The sequence below is a fragment of the Lemur catta genome, chromosome 7, assembly GCF_020740605.2.
Source record: "Lemur catta isolate mLemCat1 chromosome 7, mLemCat1.pri, whole genome shotgun sequence".
NCBI lineage: Eukaryota > Metazoa > Chordata > Mammalia > Primates > Lemuridae > Lemur > Lemur catta.
This window is the reverse complement of record NC_059134.1, coordinates 106385315-106413095: the sequence shown is the minus strand read 5'-3', so window position 1 is coordinate 106413095 and position 27781 is coordinate 106385315. Positions and strand designations below refer to the sequence as shown.

The following is a 27781-nucleotide window of genomic DNA, read 5'->3' as shown; positions in this document are numbered from 1 at the left end:
TTTCCACCCTGTCATGTGGTGGCCCGCCCGGGGACTTTTCTCTGCCTCCCCACGGGAAAAAGTCACTTTTCTCCCCCGCGAGGGGTAGGGGGACTGACTTGTTCTCTCATTTCTCCACCTCTGGACAGGGAGCTGCTTCAGTCTTGAAACTGCTCCCTCTGCACAGTTCCTCGGACAATCTCGGTGCCTTCAAATCACTCAGAACTCGGTGAGTCGCTCGGTCTCTGGAAACTTTGGGAACGGTCCCATGCACGAGGTGGAGAGTGGCAGCTTTCTTGTTTGGTCAAAAGAAACCCAGTGCTGGATCTGCCACACAGGAGGGTGGCACGGGGGGACATTGTCCCCATCAGTCTTCACCCAGACCCAGGGATGCCCGGCTATGGGCAAGACTTCAAGGTCACAATCTGAGTCATCGTTCGGGGACGCCCGTTCTCTGGCCCAGATAACTAGGTTTTGGTGTGATGTCGGGGGATGCCTGATGCCTGACCAGACCTTCAGTGGCCATCTGAGTTGGGGACGCCCTCTCAGACTTCTTCTATTTCCACATGTGACCCTCCCTAAAATGTCCTTTTCTTCCTCCTAGTTGCCGTCATGGGCAACTTCGGGACTCATTGGCCCTGGCCCAGACATTCAGTAAATTAAGTGACAGGGAAACTTGGCCCGAGAACATATCTCTGCCTGAGGCTTCCTGCCCTCTGTCGCTGCTGGCTGGCGAGGGGTCTACAGTCTCTACCCTCAAACCTTCTCTGAACTCGCTGGACGTCCTGGCCGTGGCTCCGCCTGCCTCCAGTCTCTTCTCACCCCTGCGCCTCTCTCCCGGCCTCACTTCCTGGGTGCTGTTTCTCTTTCCGGTCCCCTGTCCCTCCTTCCTCCTCTCCGCCTCCGCTGCTCCCGCCTGGCCATTCCGGACTCCCTCCCCTGCACACCTGCTCCTTTCTGGGCTGCAGGGTCGGAAGGTGCTGTCGATGGGCACCCGATGGGGGAAGCCGGGGTGAAATGCCAGCCCTTTTCCTGTCTGAGTCCTCCTCGTTCCTCGTCGAGATCCTGACGCTAGGGAGGGACAGTCCCTCTTGGCCAGGCACTTCGTCTCCCGGTCGGCCCCAGTACGCAGCGTAAACTCCAAAAACTTGAAAAGGGGCCTCAGACTCCACGAGCGGAACTTGAAACCTGGACTTCACGGTCGTTCACAAGGGGGATGGGGAGAGGCAGAGGGAAAGAGGTGGGACTGACGGCAGCCCCGAAAGCCGAACAGGCTTGCAGAAGGTGACTGCCATCGAAGCGGCTCCCCAGAGACAGGCAGGAGCCCCACAGGCTGGGGCAAGAGGACATCAGGACTGCGACCCTCTCTGGGAACTGCACCCTGCTTTAGCTGTCACCAGTTGGGTCCCTGGAGTAAAATGCCCCAGGAAATGGGCTCTGCCAGGACCGTGTCCCCTCTGACAAAGCAGGGGCGCCGGAATGACTCGTGCCCTCTTCCTAGAACAGGAGCTCGCAGCTGCGTTCCCGACCTGGCTGCCCCGCGCTGGCCGGCGTCCTCCACACCCCCGGACCCTCGGAAACCGCTGCTGTCTGACGGCGCGTCGGGCTTCGGAACAGACCGAACTTCGACAGCCCGGGATGGCCGCGCCTTGGGCGACTCTCCGGCACAGGTAGGAACACGGGAGCCACGTCCTGTGCTCTTCCTGAATTCTCAGGCCTCTGTTTCCCTCTCGTGTCCCCATCGTCAGAGTGCAAGGTAAAGTACAAGCCCCTGTGTATCCCACAGCTTCTCTGTCCACTGGGGGGTAAAGTCTTTGCCCACCCGTTAGTGCTTCCCAGTCCGCCCCTGGGAGAAGAGCTCACGGCTCCTCCCTCGGACTCGGGAGGAAGCTTAATTAGAGGTCTACACACAGCATTTTCCTTGGTGTGCTCCGAGCCTTCAAACTGTAGAACCTTCTGCCTTGTTCCACCTCAGAGCGTCTCCTTCTATGTGTCTGTATACTTGCGTGTCCATGTATGTCATGTGTATGTGACGTGTCGCTACCAAAATATGTGAAAGAGCTCTAATTAATTGGCTTAAAGAAAACATCAGCGCTCACATCAAATTGTATTAAGGACGTTGAAAGAACTCAAATGCCTTTTAGTTCACGTGACCTTGGTGACCCTTGATAAATGAAACTAGTTTTAAAATTATTAAAGTTTAAATGTTTAAGATCATAATCGATACATCAATGAAAGTAGCTACGTAGGAGATGGCCACTGATCACAGTCATAATATAGAAAACTTTCTTTGCCTCTTTGGTGGCTGGCCTAAGAGAGACAAGATTTTATCCTTTGTCAAAATAATCCCTGTGTTATTTCTGTTGGGTTTTAACTACTAGGAAACCTTGCGGGTTGAAGTCTACACCCGTGTACCATCTGCATCGCCCTGAGAGTCTCCTACAGACTGTCACTCTCGGGTAGACGAAAGCCACTGTTTCAGAAGTGACCTGTGATTCTATTTAAACAAATGCTTTAGACCTGTCACGTTTGACAGGCTTGCTAAGAGCAAAATTCTGGATTTGTTCTTTTAACCTCAAATTAGCTTTTAATAGTGGAGACACTAGAAGCCCAAGAAAAACCTCGTTAGGTTTACTGGTGTGTTAGACCACACAAAAAGGCACCGTCAAATATAAAATGGTATTTAACTTTCTCTGAGTTGCATTATGTGAATATATTCTAAGTATCTGCCCAAGGCTGCATGAGATTCCTAAAGTTCTGGTAGGCCTTGGCACATATCACCAGTGATAATTGTGTATACTCAGTTGGGTGCCACAGAAGTAACCCCGTCTCCTTTACATCCATAACCCTGACTACTGCAGGGTCTTTTCTACCCACGGACGGGGGTTGTTCCACTTTGGTTCTTCCTAAACAACAGTCGATAATCAGCTGCAGCCCAAGATTTGCTTCTTCAGAAGAATGTCATAGAAAGAACTGAAAATATTTTTATGACTTTTATTTAAGGCATTACTCTCTTGCTTTGTTTTCCAAAGTCAGTGAAGTATTAAATAAATAACAAAGTTATCTCCAGGATTTAGACGATTAAATTCCACCTGGCCCGACGTTATTCATCCTCTCCAGGCCTAAGCGCTATCCCACATGTAAAACTGTAAAAGCCGATTTCAAGAAATGGAATTAGTAAGTTCGGTTGGTTTCTCTGCCCCACCTGGCGCCCACCTGCCCAGTGCAACTCACTGCACAGCTTCTTAAAGGGACTGCAACGCTTACAGCCTAGAGACTGGATTTTACTCAAGGACTTCCCAGAACGAGCTGGGCTCCCCTCCAACATTTTAAATAATTCCCACTGCTTCCACCACTATAGCTGAGCTTTGGGAACGCCGTCCGAGGGTCATCTCTCCAGACTCAAACCTGCAGACCCTCCAGAACCTGCTTCCACCCACCGTGAACTCCCTGAAAGTCCAGCCCATCGTGGACACCAGACTCCGATTTACTCGACATGAACTTCAGGACCGTGAGCGTTGCTGCGCCGTGGAATAGGGACAGCTTGCTGTTCTTGCGCTTCTGCCTCACTCAGGTACCAGGCTTATTCCCCTCCTCCCACGCCGAGGACCACAGGAATAGTCTGACTGTTCCCACCCCCACTGTGGGCATAATGCAGCATCCCTCTTTGCCTGTGGCCCAAGGGGCCCTCTGCCTTCTTATGCTGACCCTTCTCAATCCTATGCAAACTGTTGGATGTGCACCAATCTCTCTCCACAAAAGGGGCTTGTCCCACTGTCCCACCTTGTGAGTGGAGTTAGCCAGAGCCCCATGTAATCTCTCCTACTCTGATAACATGGGGTCCACTATGAACCCAGTATCTCGACTCGAAAGAGAATGGCTCCTCCCAAGCCATCTGTACTGTAGAGATAAGCTTAATCTCCAGGGAGCGGTGTCCCCTCAATCTCACTGGTGCAGCACGCTCCCCTGTGCCTAATAGTTCATCTCGCCCGGGCCCTTTGGTGGGAAAGTTCTCTGATGGCTCCCAGGCTTCCGATCGCCCTTTCCAACTGTCTGCTAGCCGTGTTTGGGTCACAGCGCCTGCTCGAATTCCCTTCACAGCACATACTTCCCTAAACCCCATAATGTTACCACCCATTGGACCCAAACAGGTTGCTCGGAAAACACCATTTGTTCCCCACCTCCGTGATCGTGCCCCTTTAAGGGACGTAACTTTAGCGTCCACTTACCAAGGCATAGAGCACTTTGGAGACCACCTTACGAGACCTTATTTCAATATACCCATTGACATTTGCCTAAATCCCAGAAATCAAACTTATTTTCCTTATGGATCAAATGCTCGTCTGTGCCTCCCGGCCGACGGGACTGGAACCGTGCTCCGGCGGGCACGCTCCCTAACCCCGCTCTCTGGATGACACTGTGCCTCCGCCATTTATCCCTCACGCCGCCGTGCCAAGCCTGAGGCCTTTGTCACCCTTGCAATAATTGGTATAGTAGCTGGACTTGCCGCCCACACTGCTGATTTACTTAATTCAATCTTGTCTGCACAAAGACTGTCTTTGAAAACAAGGGAGACACGTGTACAATGCTATTTCCTATTTCTTTATTAATCAGTCAAAAAGAAATACAAACTAACCTTAAAAACATTCTAAAGAGGACAGATACACACTCCATAAACAGACACCTTCTGACGACTTCAACTGGTGAGATTTTAAAATCCATGTTTAGTCCTAATTCTCTTGGTTAGCACCTTTATTAGGCCCCTTGTGTTTCTACTTTTGGCCTCATTTTCAGACGCTGCATTCTCCACTATCTAATAACATTTATGCGAAACCAAATTCAAGCCTTAGCTGCTTCTCTCCAACAAAGCCCCATTCCCCCTCGAACCTAGCTTGCAACACCGTCCATTTTCAATCCGCCCTCCATAATCTAGATGAACTCTCGGGAGAGAGGGCATCGTTTATCCACGGCCAGCAAAAAACAGTTTCAGAAAAAACACCTCCACCCCTAATCCTCAATTTTCTGAATTCCTTCTAAATAGAAATTAAATTCTAATCAGAAAAGAAAAGAAAAGGGACAGCCTTACAAAACAACAACTAAAAAATACCTAAGCCCACATAGAAAAACACCTAATCCTAAAACTTCCCCAACAACGGCCAAAGATCAGTCCTGTGAATTGTCTGACCAACAGGAAGCCGACAGGAGTTCTACTTTACACAACTTCTGAAAAAGCTAAATGAACAGCAACAGAGATATAAATATAACTCTCTCTCTTTCAAAATTGTTTTTCTAAAAATCTGCTTTTACAAAATTCCTAAATAAACAACAGAAAAACAAGCTACAGCCTCAACTGTATCTTGAGGACAGAGTCACATCTGCTGTGATAACCCCTGCTCCAAAAAAGGGCAAAAAACTGACTCCTGGACTTTGACATCCTTACAGTTTTTATTATCTACCTGCTGCCGCTTTTGTTATCGACTGACGGCATCACCATTTTTCTTCTCTTTGTCCCCCTTAAAAAAAGCGAGGCACCCGGCCCCACTGCAGACACCACTTCTCCTTCTTTGGGACGCCGTCTCCCTGCTCTCTCCCCCTTCTCTCTCTCTCTTTCTCTCTCTCTCATTCTCTCTGTCCTTCTGAAAAGATCAAATAAACTTTTTTACTTTTATATCTCGGTCTGTATTAGGGTTCTCTAGAGAGAGCAGTAAGATCTAGAAATGTAGGTGGACAGTTAGCTAGATACAGATGGATGGATGGATAGGTAGGTAGGTGGGTGGGTGGGTAGGTAGGTAGGTAGGTGGGTAGGTAGGTGGGTAGATAGGTAGGTAGATGAATGGATAGGCAGGTAGGTAAGTAGGTAGGTAGGGAGGTAGGTAGGTAGGTAGGTAGGGAGATAGGTAGGTAGATGAATGGATAGGCAGGTAGGTAAGTAGGTAGGTAGGGAGGTAGATGAATGAATAGGTAGGTAGATAGGTAGGTAGATGAATTGATAGGCAGGTAGGTAAGTAGGTAGGTAGGTAGATAGGTAGGTAGATGAATGAATAGGTAGGTAGGTAGGTAAGTGGCTAGGTAGATAGGTAGGTAGGTAGATAAGTAGGTAGATGAATGAATAGGTAGGTAGGTAGGTAGATAGGTAGATGAATGGATAGGTAGGTAGATGAATGGATAAGCAGATAGGTAGGTAGATAGGTAGGTAGGTAGGTAGAGAGATAGGTAGGTAGATGAATGGATAGGCAGGTAGGTAGGTAGGTAGGTAGATGAATGAATAGATAGGTAGGTAGATAGGTAGGCAGGTAGGTAGGGAGGTAGATGAATGGATAGGCAGGTAGGTAAGTAGGTCGGTAGGTAGAGAGGTAGGTAGAAAACAGGTAGGTAGATGAATGGATAGGTAGGTAGATAGGCAGGTAGGTAGGGAGGTAGATGAATGGATAGGCAGGTAGGTAAGTAGGTAGGTAGGTAGAGAGGTAGGTAGAAAGACAGGTAGGTAGATGAATGGATAGGTAGGTAGATAGGTAGGTAGGTAGGGAGATAGGTAGGTAGATGAATGGATAGGCAGGTAGGTAAGTAGGTAGGTAGGTAGGTAGATAGGTAGATGAATGGATAGGTAGGTAGATGAATGGATAAGCAGGTAGGTAGGTAGATAGGTAGGTAGGTAGGTAGAGAGATAGGTAGGTAGATGAATGGATAGGCAGGTAGGTAGATAGGTAGGTAGGTAGATGGGTAGGTAGATGAATGAATAGATAGGTAGGTAGATAGGTAGGCAGGTAGGGAGGGAGGTAGATGAATAGATGGGAGGGGATTTACTCTGGCAACTGCCTCACATGGTTATGGGGCTGACAAGTGCCAGACACACTGTCTGTGAGCTGAAGGACCCGGGAAGCAGTGACGAGGACAGGGCCGAGAGTGTGGGGAGCTGCGGGTGCCAGCCTCAGTCCGAAGGCTGGACCAGCCGGAGTTCTGCTGTGCGGGCAGGACAGGACGATGTCCCTGCCCCAGGGAAGAGGGAGGACGGGTTGCCTTTTCTCGGCCTTTTTCCTCCACCCGGGCCAAGGCCTTCCTCACCACTGCGACTTGCGTGTGCCTCGTCCAAAATTCACGTCGAGACGTAACACCTAGGCAGTGGGGCGTTTTGAGAAGCGATGAAGGCGTGAGGCTCTGTGCTTGCGAACAGGCTCATGCCCTTGTGAGAGGCTCTGGGGACAGTCGCCCCCGCATCACGCTCCCACCACCCGCCGCGGGGACACGGCATTAGTGCCCCAGACGAGGCGCAAAAAGGTGTCATCTTGGAAGCGGAGATGGGGTCCCCCGCAAAACGTGAACCCACCATGCCTTGACCTTTGACTTCCCAGCCTCCGGAACTGTGTTGTAAATTACGAAGTTATGTGTGTTTTCTTACGGCGGCCCAGACAGACTGAGACACGCACTCAGTCCACTCACTCAAATGCCAGTCTCTTCTGGAAACACCTTCCCAGACGTACCAGACGTGACGCCTCACCAGCTCTCTGGGTGTCATTTAGTCTGGTCAAAGTGACACCAAATCCCTGCCACCGCGGCTGGCAGGGCGTTCCCTCTGGCGTGTCCGTCAGGGCATTTGAATCGGCGGCTTCAGGAAGGACGGTCTGTCCTCCCAACGCGAGGCACAGTCCAGCAGGTTGAGGCCGGGCAGAGCAGGGGGACCTCTCTCTCTAGGACCCGGACACCGTCTCTTTCCCTCGGATGGCGGAGCCCTGGTCCTCTGGCCTCGGACTCTATGTATCATCTATCCATCATCCATCAGTCATCTGTCTGGCACCCATCTCTCCATCTGTCCCTTGGCTGTTCTGCGGAAACCCTGGCTGACGTGTGCACTGACGAGCCCAGAGGACAGCTGGCCTTGGCCATGGCTGACACAGCCCTTCCTTCCTCTGTTGCTCCTGCCCTCGCGGAGGACACCTCTGTGGTCTCCATGGCCTCCCTGGTGGGCTGACTGGGACCCTCGTCAGTGCGAGGTCTGAGCTTTGGTCACCACCCCTGTGCAGGCCGGGGCTGCCACCCTTGTCCCCTCACCAGCTAAACAGGCAGGGAAACAGCAAGGATCCCGACCCCCCAGTGGACCCGGGCACCACGTCACCCAGCCCCACCGCGTGTAGCTGAGTCCTGCTGCTGCCTGACAGCCACCAGTCTCCCCTCCCAGTTTGGGGCCCACTTGTTTTGCCTGCTGGTCTTTGGGGACAAAGGAACCCAAAGTGACCAGGCACTCTCCGTACCTAAAGTCCAGGGGTTTCTCTGCCCACGGGTGGAACTGTCCTCCTCTGGAAACCAGGAGCTGTGACCCAGGCAGCATACAGTGCAGGGGACAAGTGCAAAACCCCCAGGGGCAGCTGAGGGTGACGGCACCTGAGGCCACTCCTGCTCCCGCCCTCGGCTCCCAGCCTTGTCGGGGACGCCACCCCCACGGTGGCTGCCGGGGTGGGGTGGTGGCTGCCGGGTTGGGGTGGTGGCTGCCGGGCTGGGCTGATGGCTGCCTTGCACACCGTGACCCATCCTTAAATGGCATAACCCAAGCCGGCCTCGGTGGACTCTCAAAAGGCCTTCCACAGCGCTGTGGGACCGGCCGCTCCGAGTGGTGTGGTCTCTGAGGGCACCAGAGACCCTGTGGCCGCGTGGCCCTGCCGCACCGCCCACCTGTGTCATAAAGCGGGTCCCTTGGTCCAAGGCACTGCTGCTCAGCCCCTGTGATGGCGGATGGGACGCTTTATCAGTCCTCGGAGGGTGGGGTTGGCTGAGACCCTGCGGCCAGGGAAGGCCAACCTGGAACACGTGTCACTTCCAGGGAAGGTGTGTTGTGGCCCTGTGGGGAGGGGTCCCTAGTGGCACCAGCTTGCCGCCCGATGCTGACTGGTGTCTGGAACGGGTGGTGCCACGGTGGGGGCTCGGCGGCAGCTGAGTTGGACGTTTGCAGCAGCGGTAGCTGGTCAGCCTTGATGGGGGGGGCACGTTGCTGGCCCCACCCACAGCTTGCACCTCTGCCACCAAAGCTACTCGTCCGCGAGCCCAGTGGGCCAGACTTTGGGTGGCCAAGGCCGGAGGCTGGTGGCGTCAACCACTGAGGCCACGCTGTCGAATCGGTTAGCCCCTTCCCAGCCGGTTGCGTCTGGCGGACATACACACGTGGTGCCAAGGCCACCTCACGTGGCCTCTCCCGGGGGTCCGTTCGTGTGCCTCCCCCGGGGCAATGGCAGAATGACGATGGCCCCTGAAGACGTCCGGGCTCCTTTTTAATGCGGGTGGATTGGAACTCCTCTGCCCGTTGGTGGCCACACGCCGACCCAGTATGTGTCACTCTGCTCCAGCAGGGTCCCAGCCGGCATGGCGGCTGCAGGGAGGCCACCGCTGGGCTCCATATTAGCCACACGTACACAGGAGGCATTTGTTACGGGAACTGGCTCACGTGGTTGTGGAGTCTGCAAAGTCCCACGATCGGCACCCGCAAGCTGGAGTCCCGGGATCCAGGGGGCAAGTTCCTGTTGAGTCTGCGGGTAGGAGACGGCGTCCCAGCTCCAAGACCGTGGGGCAGGGGGAGGGGGTTTGCCTGTACTTGATCTTGCTGTTCTGGGGCCTTCGGTGATGGCCTGGAGCCCCTCCCGGGGGGGCGGGGGGCGTCTGCTTCACTCGGCCCACTGATTTGCACGCCTGTCTCCTCCGGAAACCCCCCACGGCTGCAGCCAGAGTGACGTTTGACCAAACCCCTGGGCACCCCATGGCCCCGTCAGGTTGACACGTAAGATTAAAACTCCCCGCTGTGGTTTGCAGTGGTCTGTTGCGTCATCCAGGAATGGGAGACACGAGGGGACCCGCCGCCTGCAGCCCTTAGGTCTCCCCGAGTGGCTCATCGGACCCATCGGAGGCCTGAATAGAGCAAAAGGCTGAGTGAGAGAGACCCACCCGCCTGCCTGAGCGGGGACAGTGGCTTTTCCTGCCTTCAGGCTCGAACTGAAACATCGGCCCTGCTTGGGTCTTGAGCCTGCAGATTTTTTGATGGGAACTTACACCATGGGCTCTTCTTGGGTCTCCTGCTGGCTGCAGGTCCCGGGGTCCTCAGCCCCCGTAACTGTGCGCCCGTCCTTGCAGCAAGGCCCTGTCTGCACACGCGCATGTCCTCTTGGCTGTTTCTCCGGAGAGCACTGGCTGTACTCGGTGTCCTTGGAGCTGCTCCAGCGTCTGATGCTAGGAGGCAGCAGGGCGTGGACGAGACCACCTCGTGCTCATCTTCTCCCAATTCCCGTATCCATCCCGGGGGGACGGGCCACCTGACGCTGTGGCCCCCGACCCCTGACCCCCACGTCCCACAGCCCTCGCCCCCACCACTGTGCCCACGGCACCTGTTGGGCGTTTTCAACCTTCGGCTCCGTTTCTGAGATGCAGAATCCGAACCTCTCCCCACTTCCAATCCTCTCTGTGTCCACGGCGCTCGCCTGCTCTGCCGTGGGCGAGCCACTCTGCCACGGCGACGGCTTCCTCCCCGCACGGCGTTGCCTGCACGGCCGGGACACCGGGTTCTTCGCCGTAAGCACACGCTGGCCAGTGTCCTCGGCGCCTTGTCAGTGGGAGGAGCCGTCGGGCTCCCCGAGGGCCTGTCAACCTGCACCGCGGGGCCCCGCTGCGTCTGGGACTGCCCAGGGCTGGGCAGGGCCTGGGCATCTGCGTTTCCGCCACATTCCCAGGTGGCGTGGCCGGTCTGGGGACTGCACTTGGGAACGAGGCTAAGTGGCCATAACAGACACGGCCTGATCCCAGGTGCTTCACTCACATGAGGTCTAACGCGGGCTGAGCAGCTTTTCCGGCTTGGGGACCATTTGGCCTCAAGGTCACCCTGGAAGGGGACCGACCACGTGGGAAGTAGCCTGTGTCACTTCCTCCTGCTCCCCATTGGTCAGAGTGCAGTCACATGACCGCCCACGTGACCACCCTGGGCTTTCTGTTTGCCTGGGGGAAGAAACGGCAGTGAACATACGGTGTTGTCTGTTCTCACTCATAAAACACGTCGTCCACTGCGCAAAGCCCACCAGTCCCTACGTCCCCCTCCAGGCCCAGACTCTGACCGACGGGCTGGTTGTGCCTCCCCAGGCCCAGCGACCCACTGACCTAAACGCCGAGTCACCCGTCCTCCCGTGACGGGCTGTGTCGGTGACCCCAGTCCCGCAGCCCTCCTCGTGTCCAAGGCCGGCCTGGACACGTCCCGCGGGCGTGTGATCGACCCTGCCGAGGTCAGACGAGCTGAGCCAGTGCCCCAAGCAGGAACAGCTCGCTGTGCACCACGGAGACGCTGCAGGTGTCTGTGAACCTGCGTTTCCTGCCACGGTAGCACCTGCTCCAGAGAGCCGGCTCTGGATCGGCCGGGAAGGACCGGCCTAGGCTATGGCAACAAACAAACTCCCCAGAGCGGATGACCTGGCACTGCCTCGGCAGCCCAGGTACCAGCGGTGACGGTGACAGTGACAGTGGAGGCTGGAACGACAGGGACCCATGTGACGCTGGGCAGAGATTTGGTAACAAACAGCCCTGGCTACCTGGGAGGCAGGACACAAACACCTGAGCCGGCAGCCCGAGGCGGGAGTTGGAAAGAGCCTGTTGTACGCGCTGGCGTCGCCGGCTGCTGGGAGGGCGGAGCGGGAGCGCTGAGCTCAGGGTGCCCCGCGCCAGCAGGGATGGCGTAGCGACGGCCGGAAATTCAGAACATCGCAGGGTCAGAAAAGCCAATTGCCTCAAGAGTCGGGATTTTAAAAGCTTTGTGAGACAAAGGCCCAATCAAACGCCTGGGTTGGGTCGCTCGGCACAGGACAAAGATCAGATTAAGGCCCATTCAGGCCCGAGAGCCTCCTGGCAGCCGCCGTTGAGCCGCCGGAGAGGAGCGGGGCGGAGATGCCTGGTCTCGCGTGCACCGTCGGGCTCGCGTGGGCTGCGCTGTGTCCATCCCAGATTCCTGCTGAAACTCGACCCCCAGCGCACCGGCACGAAGAGGCGGGGCCTTTGGAAGGCGAGCGGCCAACGAGGCCCCCGCCCCGTGGAGAGGACGAGTGCCCTTACGAAGGGGGGACCCGCTTGGCCCCCTGTGCCCTTCTGCCCTCTGCCCACGAGGACACGGCGGGAAGGCCCTCGCCAGACGCCAAGGGCTGGCCCCAGACTCCCGGCGTCCGGAGCTGTGAGAAGTGGACGTCTGTGGTTTGTGAATGCCCCGGCCTGCAGGATTCTGTCAGCGGAGCACAGAGGGACTGAGACAGGAATGGTACCAAGGCGAGGGGTGTGGCTGCCACAAGTACCTGGAGGTGTGGAAGCCGCTTTGGAGCTGGGCAGTGGGCAGAGGCCGCAGGGGCTGGCAGGTGCGTGCCAGGAAACGCCCACCCTCTCGCATCTTGGACTTGTGGCTAAAGTCAAGGGTAGGAAAAGCCCAGATTGCTGTGAGCAGAGTGTTGTGGGTGATTCTGCTGAGGACGCAGAAGGGGACAGCTGTGATCTTCTCAGAGGCTCTGGGCCTGCGGTGGGGACGCAGGTGTGGCTGGCCCTTCCCCGGCCTCGTTTCCAATCAGCCCAGCACTTTGGAGGCTGCTGACATCGCCCGGCCCCTCCCCTTCCTCCTTTGCTGTTTGGGAATCTGGATCCCACGGCCTGGAAGTGAACGGGCCCCAGTGAGGCCAGGGGACCCGAAAGCTGTGGGGGGAGGCACGGGGCTCCCTGACCAGCACCCACTTGGGGGCCAGGAGGGGCCTCTCGGGCCTGCCAACCGAGCCCTGAGGCCCACCTGGCCACTGCCACCTTTCTCATAGGACAACAGCCCAACCACGGCAGTTCTTGCCGTTATCCCCGCTGCCTGGAGACGTGCAGGGAGGAGGTGCCCGAGAGCGGGGGGGGGGGGGGGGGGGGGGGGGAGAAGCAGCCCTCGTTCCTTGTGGGAGGTGGGATGGGAGCCCCACATGTGGGGGCTGGGGAGCGTGACCTCCACCGCCTGAGGGCCTGCCCCTGCCGTTGGCCAGTGAGAAGCCCACATGGCCCAGCTGCCACCTCCTAACAGCTGTGCCTCGGTTTCCCTACATGTGAAACAGTGCAGGATGGCGCCAGGGCTCTCCTAGGGTGGGGGGGGGGGTGGAACAGTGCCTGGGAAGCGCTTGCCCTGGCGCTCAGCTCGCAGCAGCCCCTCCTGCCCCCCCAGCAGGCTGTTACCAGACGGGGCAGAGGGGTTGGTGGCAGCATCGCCAGGCCTCCGCGCTGTCCTCATGTCCGTAAAACTGTGAAACCTGCCCACATGCACAGAGGAGCGTGTACACTGTACGTGTGAGGGTCAGGGAACAGCAGCAGAGCCAGCACCCGGCCAAGGCCAAGGACGTGGCCAGCCTCGTCGGAGCCCCTGTGCGTCCGTCCACGTGGGGTCTCTGCAGTGCGCTGTCCAGGGTGGGAAACCCCGGTGGCCCATGCACACCCAGCGGGAAGGAAGGGCTGACTGCCAGGAAGAGGCTCCCGGGAGGACAGGCGCTGAGCGGAGCCCTGGCTTAGGTCTGGGGTCACTGGGGCACCCAGGGAAGCCCGTGGCCAGCCCGGCCGGGGCGCTCGATGGGCAGCTTTGGGACCAGAGCAGGACAGCTGCTCCTGATAGTGCCAGGCCTGTCTCCCAGGCTCAGGGGCAGGTCGGGGCCCACTGTGGGCTGAAGGTGTCCCCCGCTGACCCGATCAGCAGGTGTGCGGGGAGGAGGGGCTCTCATGGTCATGTGTCCACTCAGGATGAGGACATAGGAAGGCCGGGCCAGGCTGACCTCCCCGCAGTGCCCCTCGAGGCCCACTGCCCACCCCGGGCCAGGAGGCAGTCTCAGCCGACCAGAGCGATCAGAAGTCGATAACCACAAGATAGTTTAGAACATTCATTCCAAACAACTGATGGGAGGCACGATAAATTGTGATGGAAATTTTAAAATATTAGAAGTGAATGATACTGGAAAAACCACGTTAAAAACTCGCGGGATGCGGAAGCAGAGTTTGGGAGGAAACCATCCCGCGTTGGGTGTTAGGGGGCCGGATGTTAGCGGGCCGGGCACCTGCTGGCAGCGCTGGGCTAAGGATGCAGAATCAGCCCAGACGACGCGGAACGGAGGAGACATCAGTAGTGAGGACGAACGGCACCAGCGGACGGGCAGATGACACAGAGAGGCCGGAGCCAGCAGCTTCCTCGGAAAGATTCATAAACTAGCAACGTCGGCCGATCAGACCACGGCAAAACAAATGCCACGTTGGGCCACGAAAGAGGGGCCACGTGCTGATCCACGAGAGGCGAAAGCAAGGCGAGAGAACATGAAGTTGGCGGTTTCTTACAGATCAGCGTGACGGCGACAATCACACTCTTGGGCATTTGTCCAAAAGAAATGAAAATTTATGCCCATTCAGAAAACCGCATGTGGCTATTCACAGAGCTTTATTTATAATAGCCCCAAACCGGCAACAACCAAAACGAGCCTCACAAAGGGAGTGGTTGAACACCGCGGGCGTGCGTGGCAGGGACTCTCGCTCAGCCACAGGAAAGAGCAGCGTTGACACGCCCAGCCACGCAGGCAGACCCCGGGAGTTACGCTGAGTGGCGCGGGCTGTGGACCATGTCATGGCTGTTATACAACATTCCTGCTGGAGCCGGAGAACTGACCGGTGGCGGCAGGGCTGGGGGCTGCGGGGGCAGGAGGGGTCCGTGGGGGTGGGGCAGTTGCCATTCTTCATGTGACCATGGTTCCCTGAAGATGCACGTGTGTCACATGAATCGCATGTGATGTGATCATGCAGAAACACACACGAGCGCATATGTAACTGATGGAATTTGGACAGCCCTGTGGCTTGGACAAGCGTGGCCTCCTGGTATCGAGGCCACTGTAGCGTCACGCAGGGTGCCGGCGCTGGGGAGTGGCTGAGGCTGCGCGGGGCTGCCCTGTGTGTTGCTTTGCAGCCTCTTATGAGTCTAAAATTGTCTCTGAACAGAGGGTTAAAAAAGTGTAAGCCATGACGTTTGAAAATGTCAATGAAATGAGAACCTTGCTAGAAAAATATAAATGGACAAAACTGACTGAAAAAGAAACAAAATTAAGAGTCTCTCCGTAGATCCTAAGCAGTCCCGTCTGATGAGGGAACCAGATCGTCTTCCCAGAGAAGGGCAGCTGAGGACACAGAAAGACAGGCAAAACCCGTGCACCAGTATTTGGGGGTTTTATAAATAGTATTCTCGTCGTAGTTAAGGTTTGGTACCAAAACTGGTTTTAAAAAACATTTGATATGTTACATTGCTAAAAACTGTAGCTTTTAAGAGTATGTTTATCTTTGGGAATTTTCTCAAAATGTGCTGTGTAGTACGTAAGGCCGGGAATAAACGGCACTGCATTAATACACGCAGACAGCAAGCCAAGCAGCGTCTATCGCCGCGCCATTTCTGCGGGACAGAAATCTGAGCGTGGCTTTGCGCTGAGCCTCCCGGCTCAGGGTCTCCTCAGGCCACCCTCAGCTTTTGGGGCTGTGGTCTCCTCTGCGGGCTCAACTGGGGATGGCCCACGTGGAAGTTCATAGTGACTGAGGCAGATTCAGCGCCCTGTGGGGGTGGACGAGGGCCTCAGTTGTTCTCTGGCCGCCTGGGCCTCTCCGTAGGGTGCTGTCAGTAGCAGAGAGCAAGGGAGGGTGAGACGCGGCCAGTTCTGCAGCCCAAGCGCAGAAGGGAGGAAAGAACCTCCGGTCACTTTCACCTTAATCTATTTGTCAGAAGCGAATGACCAGGTCCGGCCCACACTCTAGAGCAGCGGTCCCCAGCCTTTTTGGCATGAGGGATCAGTTTCATGGAAGACAAGTTTTCCACAGACGGGGATGGGGCTAGGGGTGTCATGGGTGGTGCAGAGCTCAGGTGGTGATGCCAGGCCCGTTTCCTAACAGGCCCCAGACTTGTAGTGGGCCAAGGCTGGGGGATTGGGGACCACAGCTCTAGAGGAAGGGGTGGCACATGGGTGTGACTATCAGGAGGTGGGTTCCTTGGGGTGGTTTTAGGGGCTGCACAATCAGAAACCTGCCGTCTGGCAACACTGAGTGAAATGGTGATTCAGGCAAGGACCGTCCACAGACGTTCTGACCAGGAGCAGAGTGTTTGCTGGGGACTGGGTGGCCCAGGGCACCCACGGTGGGTTGCTAGTTGCAAAGAGGAGACATAACTGTACAAAGATGTCTTAGTCTGTTTCTGCTGCTATAACAAATAGCACAGACTGGGTAATTTATAAACAATAGAAATTTATTTCCTCACAGTTCCAAGGGCTGGGAAGTCCAAGAGCAAGCTGCCGGCATTCAGTGTCTGGTGGGGGCTGCTCTCTCTGCTTCTGGGACTGTGCCTTGTCACTGCGTCCTCCAGAGGGGACAAGTGCTGTGTCCTCAGAAGCCACAGAAGAGCCGAAGGGGGAGGGGGAGTGCTGTGTGAGCCTCTTTGGTGGGGTGTTAATCCAGTTTTTGAGGGCAGAGCTCGCGCCACCTAGTCACCTCCCAAAAGCCCCACCTTCTAATACTGCCGCACTGGGGACTAAGTTTCCACGTGAATTTTGGAGAGGACACAAATATTCAAATGACAGAGCAAATGGAATTATCTGGCTGTCCCCCGGTGACCTTCGCCTCACTGAGGAGACATTGTGTGACTTCGGTGCAGGCCACAGGGGTGCACGGCCTCCAGCAGCACCCGGGGCAGATTCTCTGGAATCCTCAGGCCTTCGGCTCGGACCTCCAGGTCCTGGGAGGACAGGTGAGAGTGGAGCAGGTGGGACGGCACCTTCCAGCAGGTGACCCAGCCTCCTGAAGCAAGTCAGTGGCTTGGGGGAAAGATCCGGAGGCTGCTGAGGAAGAAGCTGTTGTAACTTTAAAGGACTGCAGAGACGGTCCCAAAGCCCAGGGCTGGATTAGATCTTGGCCTGAACAAACAGCAGTGGTAGTTTGGGGGGACTTGGTGAAAATCGAACATGGATTAGGCTCTCACTGCTATCAGGGAATGACTGTTGACGTAGCTGGGGGGTAATGGAGTGTAGTTTTGTTGGAAAATGTCCTCCACTTTTGGAGATGAATGCTGGGCTTGCTGAGCCATTTATGCTTGAGGTGTCACGGTCATGATGTTTGTGGCTAAATTACAATTACTTTAAAAAACTTTTTTATATATATATATACATGTATACAGAGAGAGAGAGCAGGCGTGCAGGGCAAAATGTTTACCGTTGTTTTAGTCTAGGTGCTGGGTGTACCGAGGTTCCCCAGAGAAACAGAACTAATAAAATATACACATGCATCATATATCCCACACGTGCATATCACACGTACACATGCATCATATATCCCACACGTGCATATCACACGTACACATGCATCATACATCCCACACGTGCATATCACACGTACACATGCATCATACATCCCACACGTGCATATCACACGTACACATGCATCATATATCCCACACGTGCATATCACACGTACACATGCATCATATATCCACACGTGCATATCACACGTACACATGCATCATATATCCCACACGTGCATATCACACGTACACATGCATCATATATCCCACACGTGCATATCACACGTACACATGCATCATATATCCCACACGTGCATATCACACGTACACATGCATCATATATCCCACACGTGCATATCACACGTACACATGCATCATATATCCCACACGTGCATATCACACGTACACATGCATCATATATCCCACACGTGCATATCACACGTACACATGCATCATATATCCCACACGTGCATATCACACGTACACATGCATCATATATCCCACACGTGCATATCACACGTACACATGCATCATATATCCCACACGTGCATATCACACGTACACATGCATCATATATCCCACACGTGCATATCACACGTACACATGCATCATATATCCCACACGTGCATATCACACGTACACATGCATCATATATCCACACGTGCATATCACACGTACACATGCATCATATATCCCACACGTGCACATCACATGTACACATGCATCATATATCCCATATGTACATATAACCATACACATACATTATATATCCCATTTGTGCATATCACACATACACATACATTATATATCCCGTATGTACATATCACACGTACACATGCATCATATATCCCATATGTGCATATCACACGTACACATGCATCATATATCCCACACGTGCATATCACACATACACATGCATCGTATATCCCATATGTACATATAACCATACACATGCATCGTATATCCCATTTGTTCATATCACACATACACATACATTATATATCCTGTATGTACATATCACACATACACATGCATTATATATCCCACATGTGCATATCACACATACACATACATTATATATCCCGTATGTACATATCACACATACACATGCATTATATATCCCACATGTGCATATCACCATACACATACATTATATATCCCATACGTGCATATCACACATACACATAATTATACATCCCGTATGTGCATATCACATGTACACGTGCATTATATATCCCATACGTGCATATCACACATCCACATATGTTACACATCCCATATGTGCACAAAGCCAGGCGGGGTCTCCATGCCACAGGCCCGAGCCCGGGTCCTTCTTCCCCAGGAAGCCTCAGTGTTGCTCTGAGGTCTCTAGCTGGCTGGGCGGGGCCCACCGAATGGAGGGCCACCTGCTTCCCTCAGAGTCACTGATTTAAACGTTAATCATGTCTGAAAAACCCCTTCACAGCAACGCCCGGACTGGAGATTGACCAACAGCTGGGCACCGTGGCCCGGCCGAGTGGACGCGCAGAACTGGCCATCGCAGGGGCTACCTGCGTGTTCCTTGCATCACTGTGTTAAATTTTCGATAAAGATATTTATCCGCCAGAAGTCACCGTAATGAAAGTCAAGCCGCTAATCAGGAGACGGTATTTATCGTACGTATGAAGACGCCTAAAGAGACTCCATCACGGGTGGAGGGAAAACGTAGGGACAGATGGTGTCCGCCCACCCAGCAACACGTAAGAACTTCCCCACAAATCAGCAGGAAAAGGGATGTGGCCCAGTGTGGCCAGGGGCGGGAGACACAGACAGGCATTTCCCAGAACAGGACACAAAAATAGGGAAGAGAAATCAAAACTGTACTGCAGGAACATTTGACACCCCCCGGACAGGCCGGAGATTCCCACTGGGGGCCGGTTCGCATCCCGGCCGGCGCACAGCTGGTCAGTGCCGTAGGCCCCGCGCACGGAGGGCGTGTCCCGGGACGCCTGGAACCGTGGGTAGCACTGAACCCTATAGATGTTAGTAGTACGTTTTTTCCTACACCTGTGATGACATCTAATTTATAAACTGGGGCACCACAATAATTAATGATAAAATTGAACAATTATAACAGTACACTATAATAAATGCAAATGTGATGTATCTCTCTCAAAATGTCTTGTTGTACTCACCTGTTTTCAGGCCACAGGTGACCGCAGGTTGCTGAAACCATGGAGAGCGCTGTCGTGCTGGGGACCACTGTACACACACTGGGCGAGCGCTTTCGTGCTGCCCAGTGGAGCGGCCTGTGCACACGCAGGGAGTCAGCGATCCCCCTCCAGCTGCAAGCCCCAACGCAGAGCTTCTCAACCCGTGAGCCGCTGCCCACCAAGCAGGGTCTCGACGTCAGGCGGTAGCGAAGTTGCAGCTGTAGTTTCAGATGTTCCTAGTTGGGGCAAATCAATGCCGCTTTCGCACCTGCGAGCAACCACTTAGCCAGTGAACACCTGTTTTTGTGGCTGTTGTGCTGAGTCCATCCCAGCCATGCAGGTAGCTCGCTCTCACCCGGGAGGGGACAGTAGCACAGTCTCGCACGGGGATTACATGCACACGCTGGCTCTCAGCCATAATTTAGTCCAAATGGACCTTGGCCACTTCTCCCGCCCACAGGACACGGTGCGGATGGGCCCCGGAGAGGAGGAGGTTGCAGGCTGCTTTGGTAAGAGCCGCGTGCAGCAGAGTGAGAAGCAAAACCCATGCAAACGGAGACTTGTGTGTCCTCGTGCAGTTCCTCTCTGGGGTACAGAGAGCTCAGGCAGGTCCCTCCACGGAGAAGGACCAGTGGCTGCACCTTGGGTTGTCTGTGCACAGCACTTCTTGGAGGAAACAAAACTCCCTTTGGCTGTGTGTGCTACCTGTACCCAGGTGGCCCAATGGGTGGCCTGCTTTGAGCAGGAGGCAGAGTGAGCAGAAGGCCCAAGGGTGCAGGCCTTGCTGTGGGCAGGCTGAGCCACCCGGCTGTTGTGACCCGGGGACTCAATGGTCCCAGCGGTGCCTGAACAAGCAGGGTCCCCATGGAGCCTGCGGCAGGCCATGATGGAGAATCGCAGTGCCCGCTCGAGTCTGGGGGCAGGTGGAGGCTGAGCCCTGTCTGCCAGGCAGCAGGTGTGACCTGGGCCGGGCAGGCCAGGTGCTCTGTTGCCAGGTGAGGGTGGGTAACTGGACTCTAATAAGGTTCCTGCAGCCCGTGGCAGGCAGGCGTCTCCTCCTGGTGACTCGGTGCTGCCCGGCGGCAGGCACGGGGTAGGAAGGAGCCGCCATGGGCCCAAACACACAGACTCGGCCTTACCGAGCCCCCTGTCACCCACAACTGGACAGTGACTTGTCATCGCACAACTCTGGGCCCCAGCGTGGTCCCGTGCTGCACGGGGGCCAGTCACGACCTGGCCCCGGGCTGACTGGCGCCTTCGTCGTGGACAGGGAAGTGGTTTTCTTGCTGCCCTCGGCACTTCTCGGTTCGGATTTGCTTCCGCAGCTGGAGCCGCTTCTGCCGGCACCGGCCTTTCCTTAGCGAAGCCTGTCCCCGTCTGACCCGTTTCCCGGCCAAGGAACTGACCTTACGGCCGCAAGAATGGGCGGCAGGATGATGCCGTGGGCTCCGCAGGGTGTCCCTTGACCCTGGGAGAAGGGCTCTGGCTTCTCAGGACCACTTAGGACGGCTGGAGACACCGTCACCAGAATGTCGTGTCCTGCAGGACCTCATGAGTGTACAGCTTCCACCTCACCGGGATGCGCAGGTGGGGGCCCGCGGGCGGCAGTGAAGGCAACACGTCTGCAGCCCCCGCTGCCAAGACTTCCACAGAGTTTCGCCTCTTGGCCCCGCAGGTCCTGCTGTCCTGGTTTGGGGACTTCAGCAGTGACAAGGGGATGCTTTGAGCCGAGGCCAGACACCAATATCATTGAGCTGGACACGTGGGTGCCACCTGGCCATCGTGGGCTCCTCTGCCGTCAGGGAGGCCGCGGTGCCGGCCGGGGCAATCCTGAAAGAGGAAATAGGGCATTGTGACTCAACGTGGTCCCCTCGCCCCACCGCGTCTGGGGGCGAGGGTTGGCGGGGGCCCCGGCGACAGGCCCTGCAAGGACTTGCATCCTGAGCAGCCCAGAGAAGCGGCGCGGGCAGGCGTGGACAGGAGCGGCGACCTCAGCACCCACCGCGGAGGTGAGCGTCCTGCACCTGCTGAAGTTTCCTCTCTCGTGTGGGGTGCGAGCACGCACAGGAGTTAGTGGCCTCCTCCCTGCACGCTTGTGCTCCTCCAGCACCTGCCTCATGGGCTGCAGGACAGTGAGGTCCCCGCGGGGGACGCCCACAGCCGGAGACCCCAGAACCTGCGAGGCTTTGGGGGCGAGGCCTGTCATTTGCACTTGTCGGGGTGCTTTGTTGGGGGGCACTCTTGATTTTGGAAGCATGTGTGGGAATCATCGTGAGTGTCGTTGTCAAGACGGGGCTGGGGTGCGCCGGGCTGTCATAAGACAGTCCTGATTTTGGGGAACCCCGTGTGGTCCTGGTGGGGGCAGGGCCGCACCCCCTGCTGTGGGAGTTCAAAGGGCCCTGACACCCCTTGGCTTTCGCCAGCTACACTGAGGCCTCGGCCTAGGCTGGGCCAACTTGGTTCCACCCAGGAGTTAGGACTTTGAGCGAATTGTGCAAACATTTAGGGACAGTTAGAGCTAATTCGCCATAAGGTGGCTTGAATGTCCAGTGGGAGTGGCTGCGGCAGGCAGAATCTCTAAAACGCTGCCCTTTTCCCTGCGAATGTCCTGCCCTAATCCCTGGATTGTGGTAAATATGGTAAGATTCCTCCTTCAGAAATCCTGGCTCAGCCTGCTGCGCGGATGGACCCGAGGACAGTGTGCTGAGTGAGGAGCCGGACACAGAGGGACACAAGGACACAGAGGGACACAAGGACACAGAAGGACACAAGGACACAGAGGGACACAAGGACACAGAAGCACAGACACTGTGTGACGCCACTCGCAGGAGGGCCCGAGAGTCGTCAAACCCACAGAGACAGAAAGTGGATGGGGGTGGGGGGCTGGGGTGGGGGCAGGGGAGTTAGTGGTTCACGGGGACAAGGCTTCAGTTTGGGACAATGGAAAGTTCTGGAGTTGGGTGGTGGTGATGGCTGCACAACAATGCGATTGTGCCTAATGCCACTGAACTGCGCACTTAAGAACGGCAAAGACAGTAAGTTTTACGTTATGTATATTTTACCATAATTAAAAAAAAACACTCGTCCAGGCAGGGAGATTGTCGGGGGTCTAATCTTCCCCTGGCGCCCGCCGGGGGAGAAGTCAGCGGCACTCGAGGCGCGGGGCCAGGGCGTGGGGGCCCCAGTCCCACCACCACGGGCAGCCGGTGAACCTGGAAGCTTGGACAGTGGCACAGCCCACCCGGCAGGACTCGGGAACTGTGAGCCCACAAGCCAGTGTGGCTCGGAGCCGCCGTGCCCGCGTCTGGGGAGTCCCCGGTCTGCCCGCGGGCTGGCTTCCCAGTTCTCACTCCCTCCTGGCCCTCCCACGGGTTCCTTCCTGCTGTCCCTCTGGCTGGGCCACCCCCGCACCATGATGTTGGGAGACACCCTGGGTCCTCCCCTATGGATCGCGGCAGGCCGAGGGCAGGCGGCGGCAGGACAGGGGCCGAAGCGGCATGTCCGTTGTCCTGGAGCCGCCGAGGGCCTCTGAGTCACCAACAGCATCTGCTCCAGATGGGGCTCGAGTGGCGGGTCCGTCCTGGGAGTGCCTGAAGAAGCCAGGCTCCTGGGGCTGGCAGCCATGCGCTCTGAGGAGCAGGGGGAGCACAAGCCTGTTCCAGAATGTTCTAGAGGGGCCCAGGAGGCTGTTGTAGAATGCAGAGGGGCCAGGCAGGATGCCTGGGCAGGGAGGGGCCCAGAGGGCCGGGGCAGAGAGAGCGCTGGGGTGACTGGGGGGGGGGCAGGTAGGGGCGGCCCGGGCAGTGTGAGGGCTTCCCGGGCACAGCACTGGGTCCTCCCTGTGCCCTGTGCAGGGGGAGCCTTGGGGTCCCCAAGGTGGGTGGGCCCCAGAAGCACCCACCCCTCCTTGTTGGTGTCAGTGGAGGTGCATTTGTGAGGCCAGGTCTATCGGGGGTCAGGGGAGTGAGTGGGGATGCTGTGTGGGCCGTAGAGTGGGGTGCATGCTGGTCCGGAAGCTTCCCAGCCGCACCCCCTGGCCAGCCACCCCCACAGTGCTTCCTCTAGAGCACCAGCCTGGCAGACGCTCCCTGGGGCGATGGGCGCCACCTCCCGGGGGCCGGGGCCCAGGGGAGAGGGTGGAGCGGGCAGGGGGCCTACCGAGCGGCCAGGGTGTATTTGCCTTTGCGGTCCAAGCTGCGGCCAGAGCGGACGGCGAACCAGAGGAAGGCGCTGAGCAGCACGGCGCACCCCTGGGGAAGACAGGTCGCCGGAGGCACCAGCAGCTGCAGCGGCTGCTCGGGGAGGGGCTCCCCACCTCCCGGAGTGTCTGGGTGTCTGCCCGCCGCAGGAGGCAGGGCCCCCCAACCCACCTCCCTGGGCACCGGGGGACCAGCCATACCCAGGGCCGGGGCTCCCACGGGGTGAGGGGTAGGGGCTGAGGTGTACCGTGAGGGCCAGGCCGATGCCACTCAGCGTGGAGAACACTCTGGTAGGGCTTCAGGTGGCCCCGGATGCCCTGCAGGCAGTCCTGGGAGGGGGCGGCAGGCATGGCACCTGCCCCGACCAGCCCTCCCGCTCGGGCCAGCGGGGCCAATGCCAGGGCCGTGGGAAGAGGGGGTGCAACACATTCCCAGGGGAACCACCCCAGAGCTCCAGGGAAAAGGCGACACCAAGTGGATGAGTCTGGCCTCTGTGGGGTCCCAGGGGCTGCTGCTCCCCCAGCTGCCCCGAGCTCTGGTGTTGGGGTGTTGGGCCACACGTCTGGCTCCCCGGTGAGGGGGTCTGACTCACTCTGGTCCCCAGCACCCAGCCCAGGGACCAGAGGGTGCCAGCTGGCAGGGAGAGCAGGCGGAAGGGTGTGGGGTCCCCACACTGTCCCGGGCCCTGGCTCCATCCTGGGCTTCCAGCGCTACCCCAGGGCACACATCTGCTGGGAGGTGACGGCCGTCTCTGAACCACCCAGACGCTGACATTTAGTTTGGGGCAGGACTCTGGCATTTGGGGCAGTGTTTCCGGGACAGACCTCCGTCAGCGCACGATGGTCTCCCCATCCGCCCCCCAGGGCAGGCCTTCCTCCTGCCGGGCCCGCCCCCCCGAGGCAGTCCTCGGTCTGTGCTGGCCCCAGCTGCGTCCCCCGCCATCTCAGGGTGCCCGAGGCTCCTGTTTGCAGCTGGGGACCTGGAGACCCTCCTTGTGTGGAGCAGGGTCCCTAACGCTCAGCCCCGCCCCGGCGCTGCCGGGCCCTGCTTTGTCCTGTCCCTGGCAGCCTCATCCCGCACGGCCCTCCCCTCGCAGGGCGGGAGCCGCCCTCCTCCGGCTGTTCCTTGGAGGGCTGCCAGGCCCTCTTGCCAGGACAGGGGGTGGGTTTGTTTCCAGGACGGCAGGCCAGGGAGGGGCAGAGTGGGTGGGGAGGGCGGCCAGGGAAGGGGGGGCCCAGTCCCCTCCAGGCCTCAGGGAGGAGGGGCTTCCCTGCCTGTGGCCCCACCCCGCAGCTCATGGCTGAGGCCACACCGGGTCCCCGCTGATACTCCAGCCTCAATTCTCCTCTAAGCAGCCCTTCCAGCTGCTCTGGGGCCCCCAGGTGCCTGCCCCTCCCCCTAGACTGAGCTGACCACCCTTGCTCTGTGGGCCCTTGGCACGGAGACCTAATCTGTGTGCTTCTAGAGGCTTCCACGGGCCAGGTCTCAACTGGGCTTGGGCAGCCCCACCTGGAAGTGGTGAAGCAGGGGGTGGCGCCTGGGGAAGGGCGTGGCCCGCCGAGCCCAGCCTGGCCGCCCGACGGGCTCCGTGTGTGGCGAAGCCTTCAGTGTGGCCCCCGATCACACCGGAACCTTCCCTGAGCCCTTCGGCGGGCAGGTCCCGAGGGTCCAGGGGAGGCCGAGGGGCGGGAGGATGTCCCTGCGTCTTGGGGTGGGGCCCCAGAGTGTCCGCCCCAGGGGACTTGCCCGCCTGCGTCTGGGTCCGGCCCTCCTCACCTGTCTTGCCGCCTCCTCTCCCTGGCACAGGCCGGCGTCCGAGCGCCCCAGAAGACTGAAAGGAGACCTCTTCCCACAGCACAGGAACTGCAAGAGCAGACAGGAGGGAGCCGTGATTCGCTCTGGCAACCCCGGGAGACGGGAGGGACCCATGGGGAAACTGAGGCGCCACAAGGACTAATGGCCTAGGTGGAGGCCAGGGCTGGGGCTCGAGCTGTGGCCGTGGCTTCTGCAGGGGGCACCAGCCACCGGGCAGCAGGGCCGAGAGCCCACTCACGGCGCACGGTGCCCAGCCCGCTGGGAAGGGTGCGTGCTTGCTGCAAAGCTCAGCCGCCCATCTAGAAATCCGTCCTCGTTTCTGAACGAGGCCCTGCCTCGTCACTGTGCACAGGGCCCCGGTGACTGGGCAGAGGGGGAGGGACGGCGTGGCCTGTGTCCCGAGATGTGCCTCTGGCCGGGCCAGGCTGCTCACTCCGGGGCCCTCCGTGCCCACCTCCCCAGATCCGGTCCACGCAGCGAGGGGAGGGCCGGCCCCCATGCTCACCGCGTCCTGGATGGCCGCTAGCTCCTGCTGCCGGACGCGGGACGCCGTCGTCACCACCTGGTCATACACCAGGTCATAGGTGTCCAGCGCGGCGTCCTCCACCTGCAGCAAGAGCCACATGGGGGGCGCGGCCGTGGTGGGAGGCCCAGTGCCGAGGGTGTCCCCGTGTCCCTGCACCAGGCGGAGCCCCGGCTCCTGGGCAGCCGGCCGCACCCCCTGGCCACAGTTGTGGGGCCTCCCCCTGCCGTAGAGGTCAGTGCGGCCCCTGCTGCCCCAGGAGCGCCTGCGGGACGGAGCAGAGACTGGGCTGTGGCCGTGCGGGTGAGCAGGGGCGCCCGCTGCCGTCCACTCAGAAATGAGAGATGGGCTGGGCTGGGCCGGGACTTCAGCTCCCCCAAAGCTGGGGGTGGGGGTTCTAGGTCTTTCCCCAGAGTAACCAGCTACATCCCCCAAAGCCCGGGTAGCTGGACTCTGGGCAAGGCCTTTGACTAGAGGTACCTTGGGCAACTGGGTCAGATCTAGGCGGATGGAGCCACGTGGGGGCAGGAGATGGAGACAGGGGCCCGCCACACTCTACCTTTGCTCCACAGCCCAGCTTCACTGGGACCACACGTCTCTGCCCTGAAGCACCCTGCAGTGCCTCTGCTCTGCTACCCCCCCCAAATGCCGAGTTACTCCTTCAGAGACACACTGGACTCTCACCTCCTTCAGGAAGGCTTCCCTGACTGCCCCAGGAGTTGCTGGTCTCCTGGCACAGGGCGAGGCCCTCTTTGAGCTCCCTCTGGTGCCTCCCTCCCACCCCCCAATCCGTGCAGGGAGCTGGGACACCCTGAGGGGCTGTCCCAGAGGGCTGCGTGGGAGAGCCATGCCTGCTCCGGGCACTCACACCTGCCCTCCAGAAAGCGGGCAGTGGAGGCTCCGGCCAGCTCCGTCAAGCCCGGATGTCCTGACAGGTCGGATGGGCTTCCTGTGCCAAGCACGGCGCCTGCACTGATGAATCCTCCCTACTGACGGCTGATGAAGTCGGACATCTCCCCGTACGTCGACGCCAGCCCAGCCAGCCTTTGTGCTCCCCGCCCGACGGGAGGCCGGCAGCGCCTGGGGGGCCGGCGCCAAGCTGGCCACAGCCACCGTCGGACCTGGGCCGGGCCCTTGCCGCTCAGCTTCCTTGAGGGGAGCTGGCCTGGCGCGTGTCCTCATGGGGGGTCTTGAGGAGGCTGGGGGCCTAGAGAAGCTGGCTCAGGGCTGGCACGGGACCCCCACCCGCCCCCTCATGGCCCAGGGAGGACCCGAGGCCTCCGGGGCTCTGGGCAGGTTGTCCTGGGCTCCGCAGCCTCAGCAGGAGTAGCAGCAGAGGGGGCTGCCCTGCCTGCCCCGCCCGGCTCCCCCAGACCAAACCCCACAGCCTGGCCCGGGGGGTCTGGGGGCCAGGCTTGCAGGTGGTGCTTCACCGTCTGCCTGTTTCTGGGTTTGGGGCTGTGGGAGGCTGAGGCGGGGTTCCTCCCGAGGACGGTGGGGTGCCGGGGGCTCCCTGTTAGGCCCCAAGGCTCTGAGCTTCACCTTCCAGGGCCCCAGGGGGTGCCCAGGGCTCATCCCCAAGGCCGGGTCGTCCCTAGGTAGCTGCCTGGGCGTGGGGGCTCCCTGCGCTCAGCATGGCACAGGGGGCAGTGGGGAGCTGGTCTCTGGCCTGAGCCCGCAGGATGGCGGAGGCTCCAGACCGGGTCTGACCCTCTCCCCACGTGCTGCACTTAATCTGCGCATGAATTATTCA

General features: G+C 58.1%; 1 protein-coding gene and 1 long non-coding RNA gene across 3 annotated transcripts in view; one reads left to right on the top strand and one right to left on the bottom strand.

Moving 5' to 3' along the window:
* Positions 1-1439: 1439 nt before the first annotated feature.
* On the top strand, positions 1440-22151 carry LOC123642917. 2 transcript variants are annotated; one of them, XR_006736560.1, is made up of 3 exons: positions 1440-1649; positions 3341-3553; positions 18765-22151. It is a non-coding gene; the product is annotated as an uncharacterized LOC123642917 (long non-coding RNA). The 2 variants fall into 2 exon arrangements; XR_006736561.1 differs by lacking the exon at positions 1440-1649 and adding an exon at positions 1714-1735.
* Positions 22152-22527: 376 nt separating this feature from the next.
* Positions 22528-27781, bottom strand: part of TSPAN32 (tetraspanin 32) — a 6736-nt gene continuing 1482 nt past the window's right edge. The window contains 8 exon segments of the mRNA XM_045557082.1: positions 22528-23120; positions 23650-23741; positions 23938-23971; positions 23973-24019; positions 25467-25553; positions 26011-26528; positions 26897-26977; positions 27023-27177. Of these exon segments, the coding sequence (XP_045413038.1) occupies positions 22934-23120; positions 23650-23741; positions 23938-23971; positions 23973-24019; positions 25467-25553; positions 26011-26528; positions 26897-26977; positions 27023-27177 (1201 nt within the window). The 3' untranslated portion in view covers positions 22528-22933.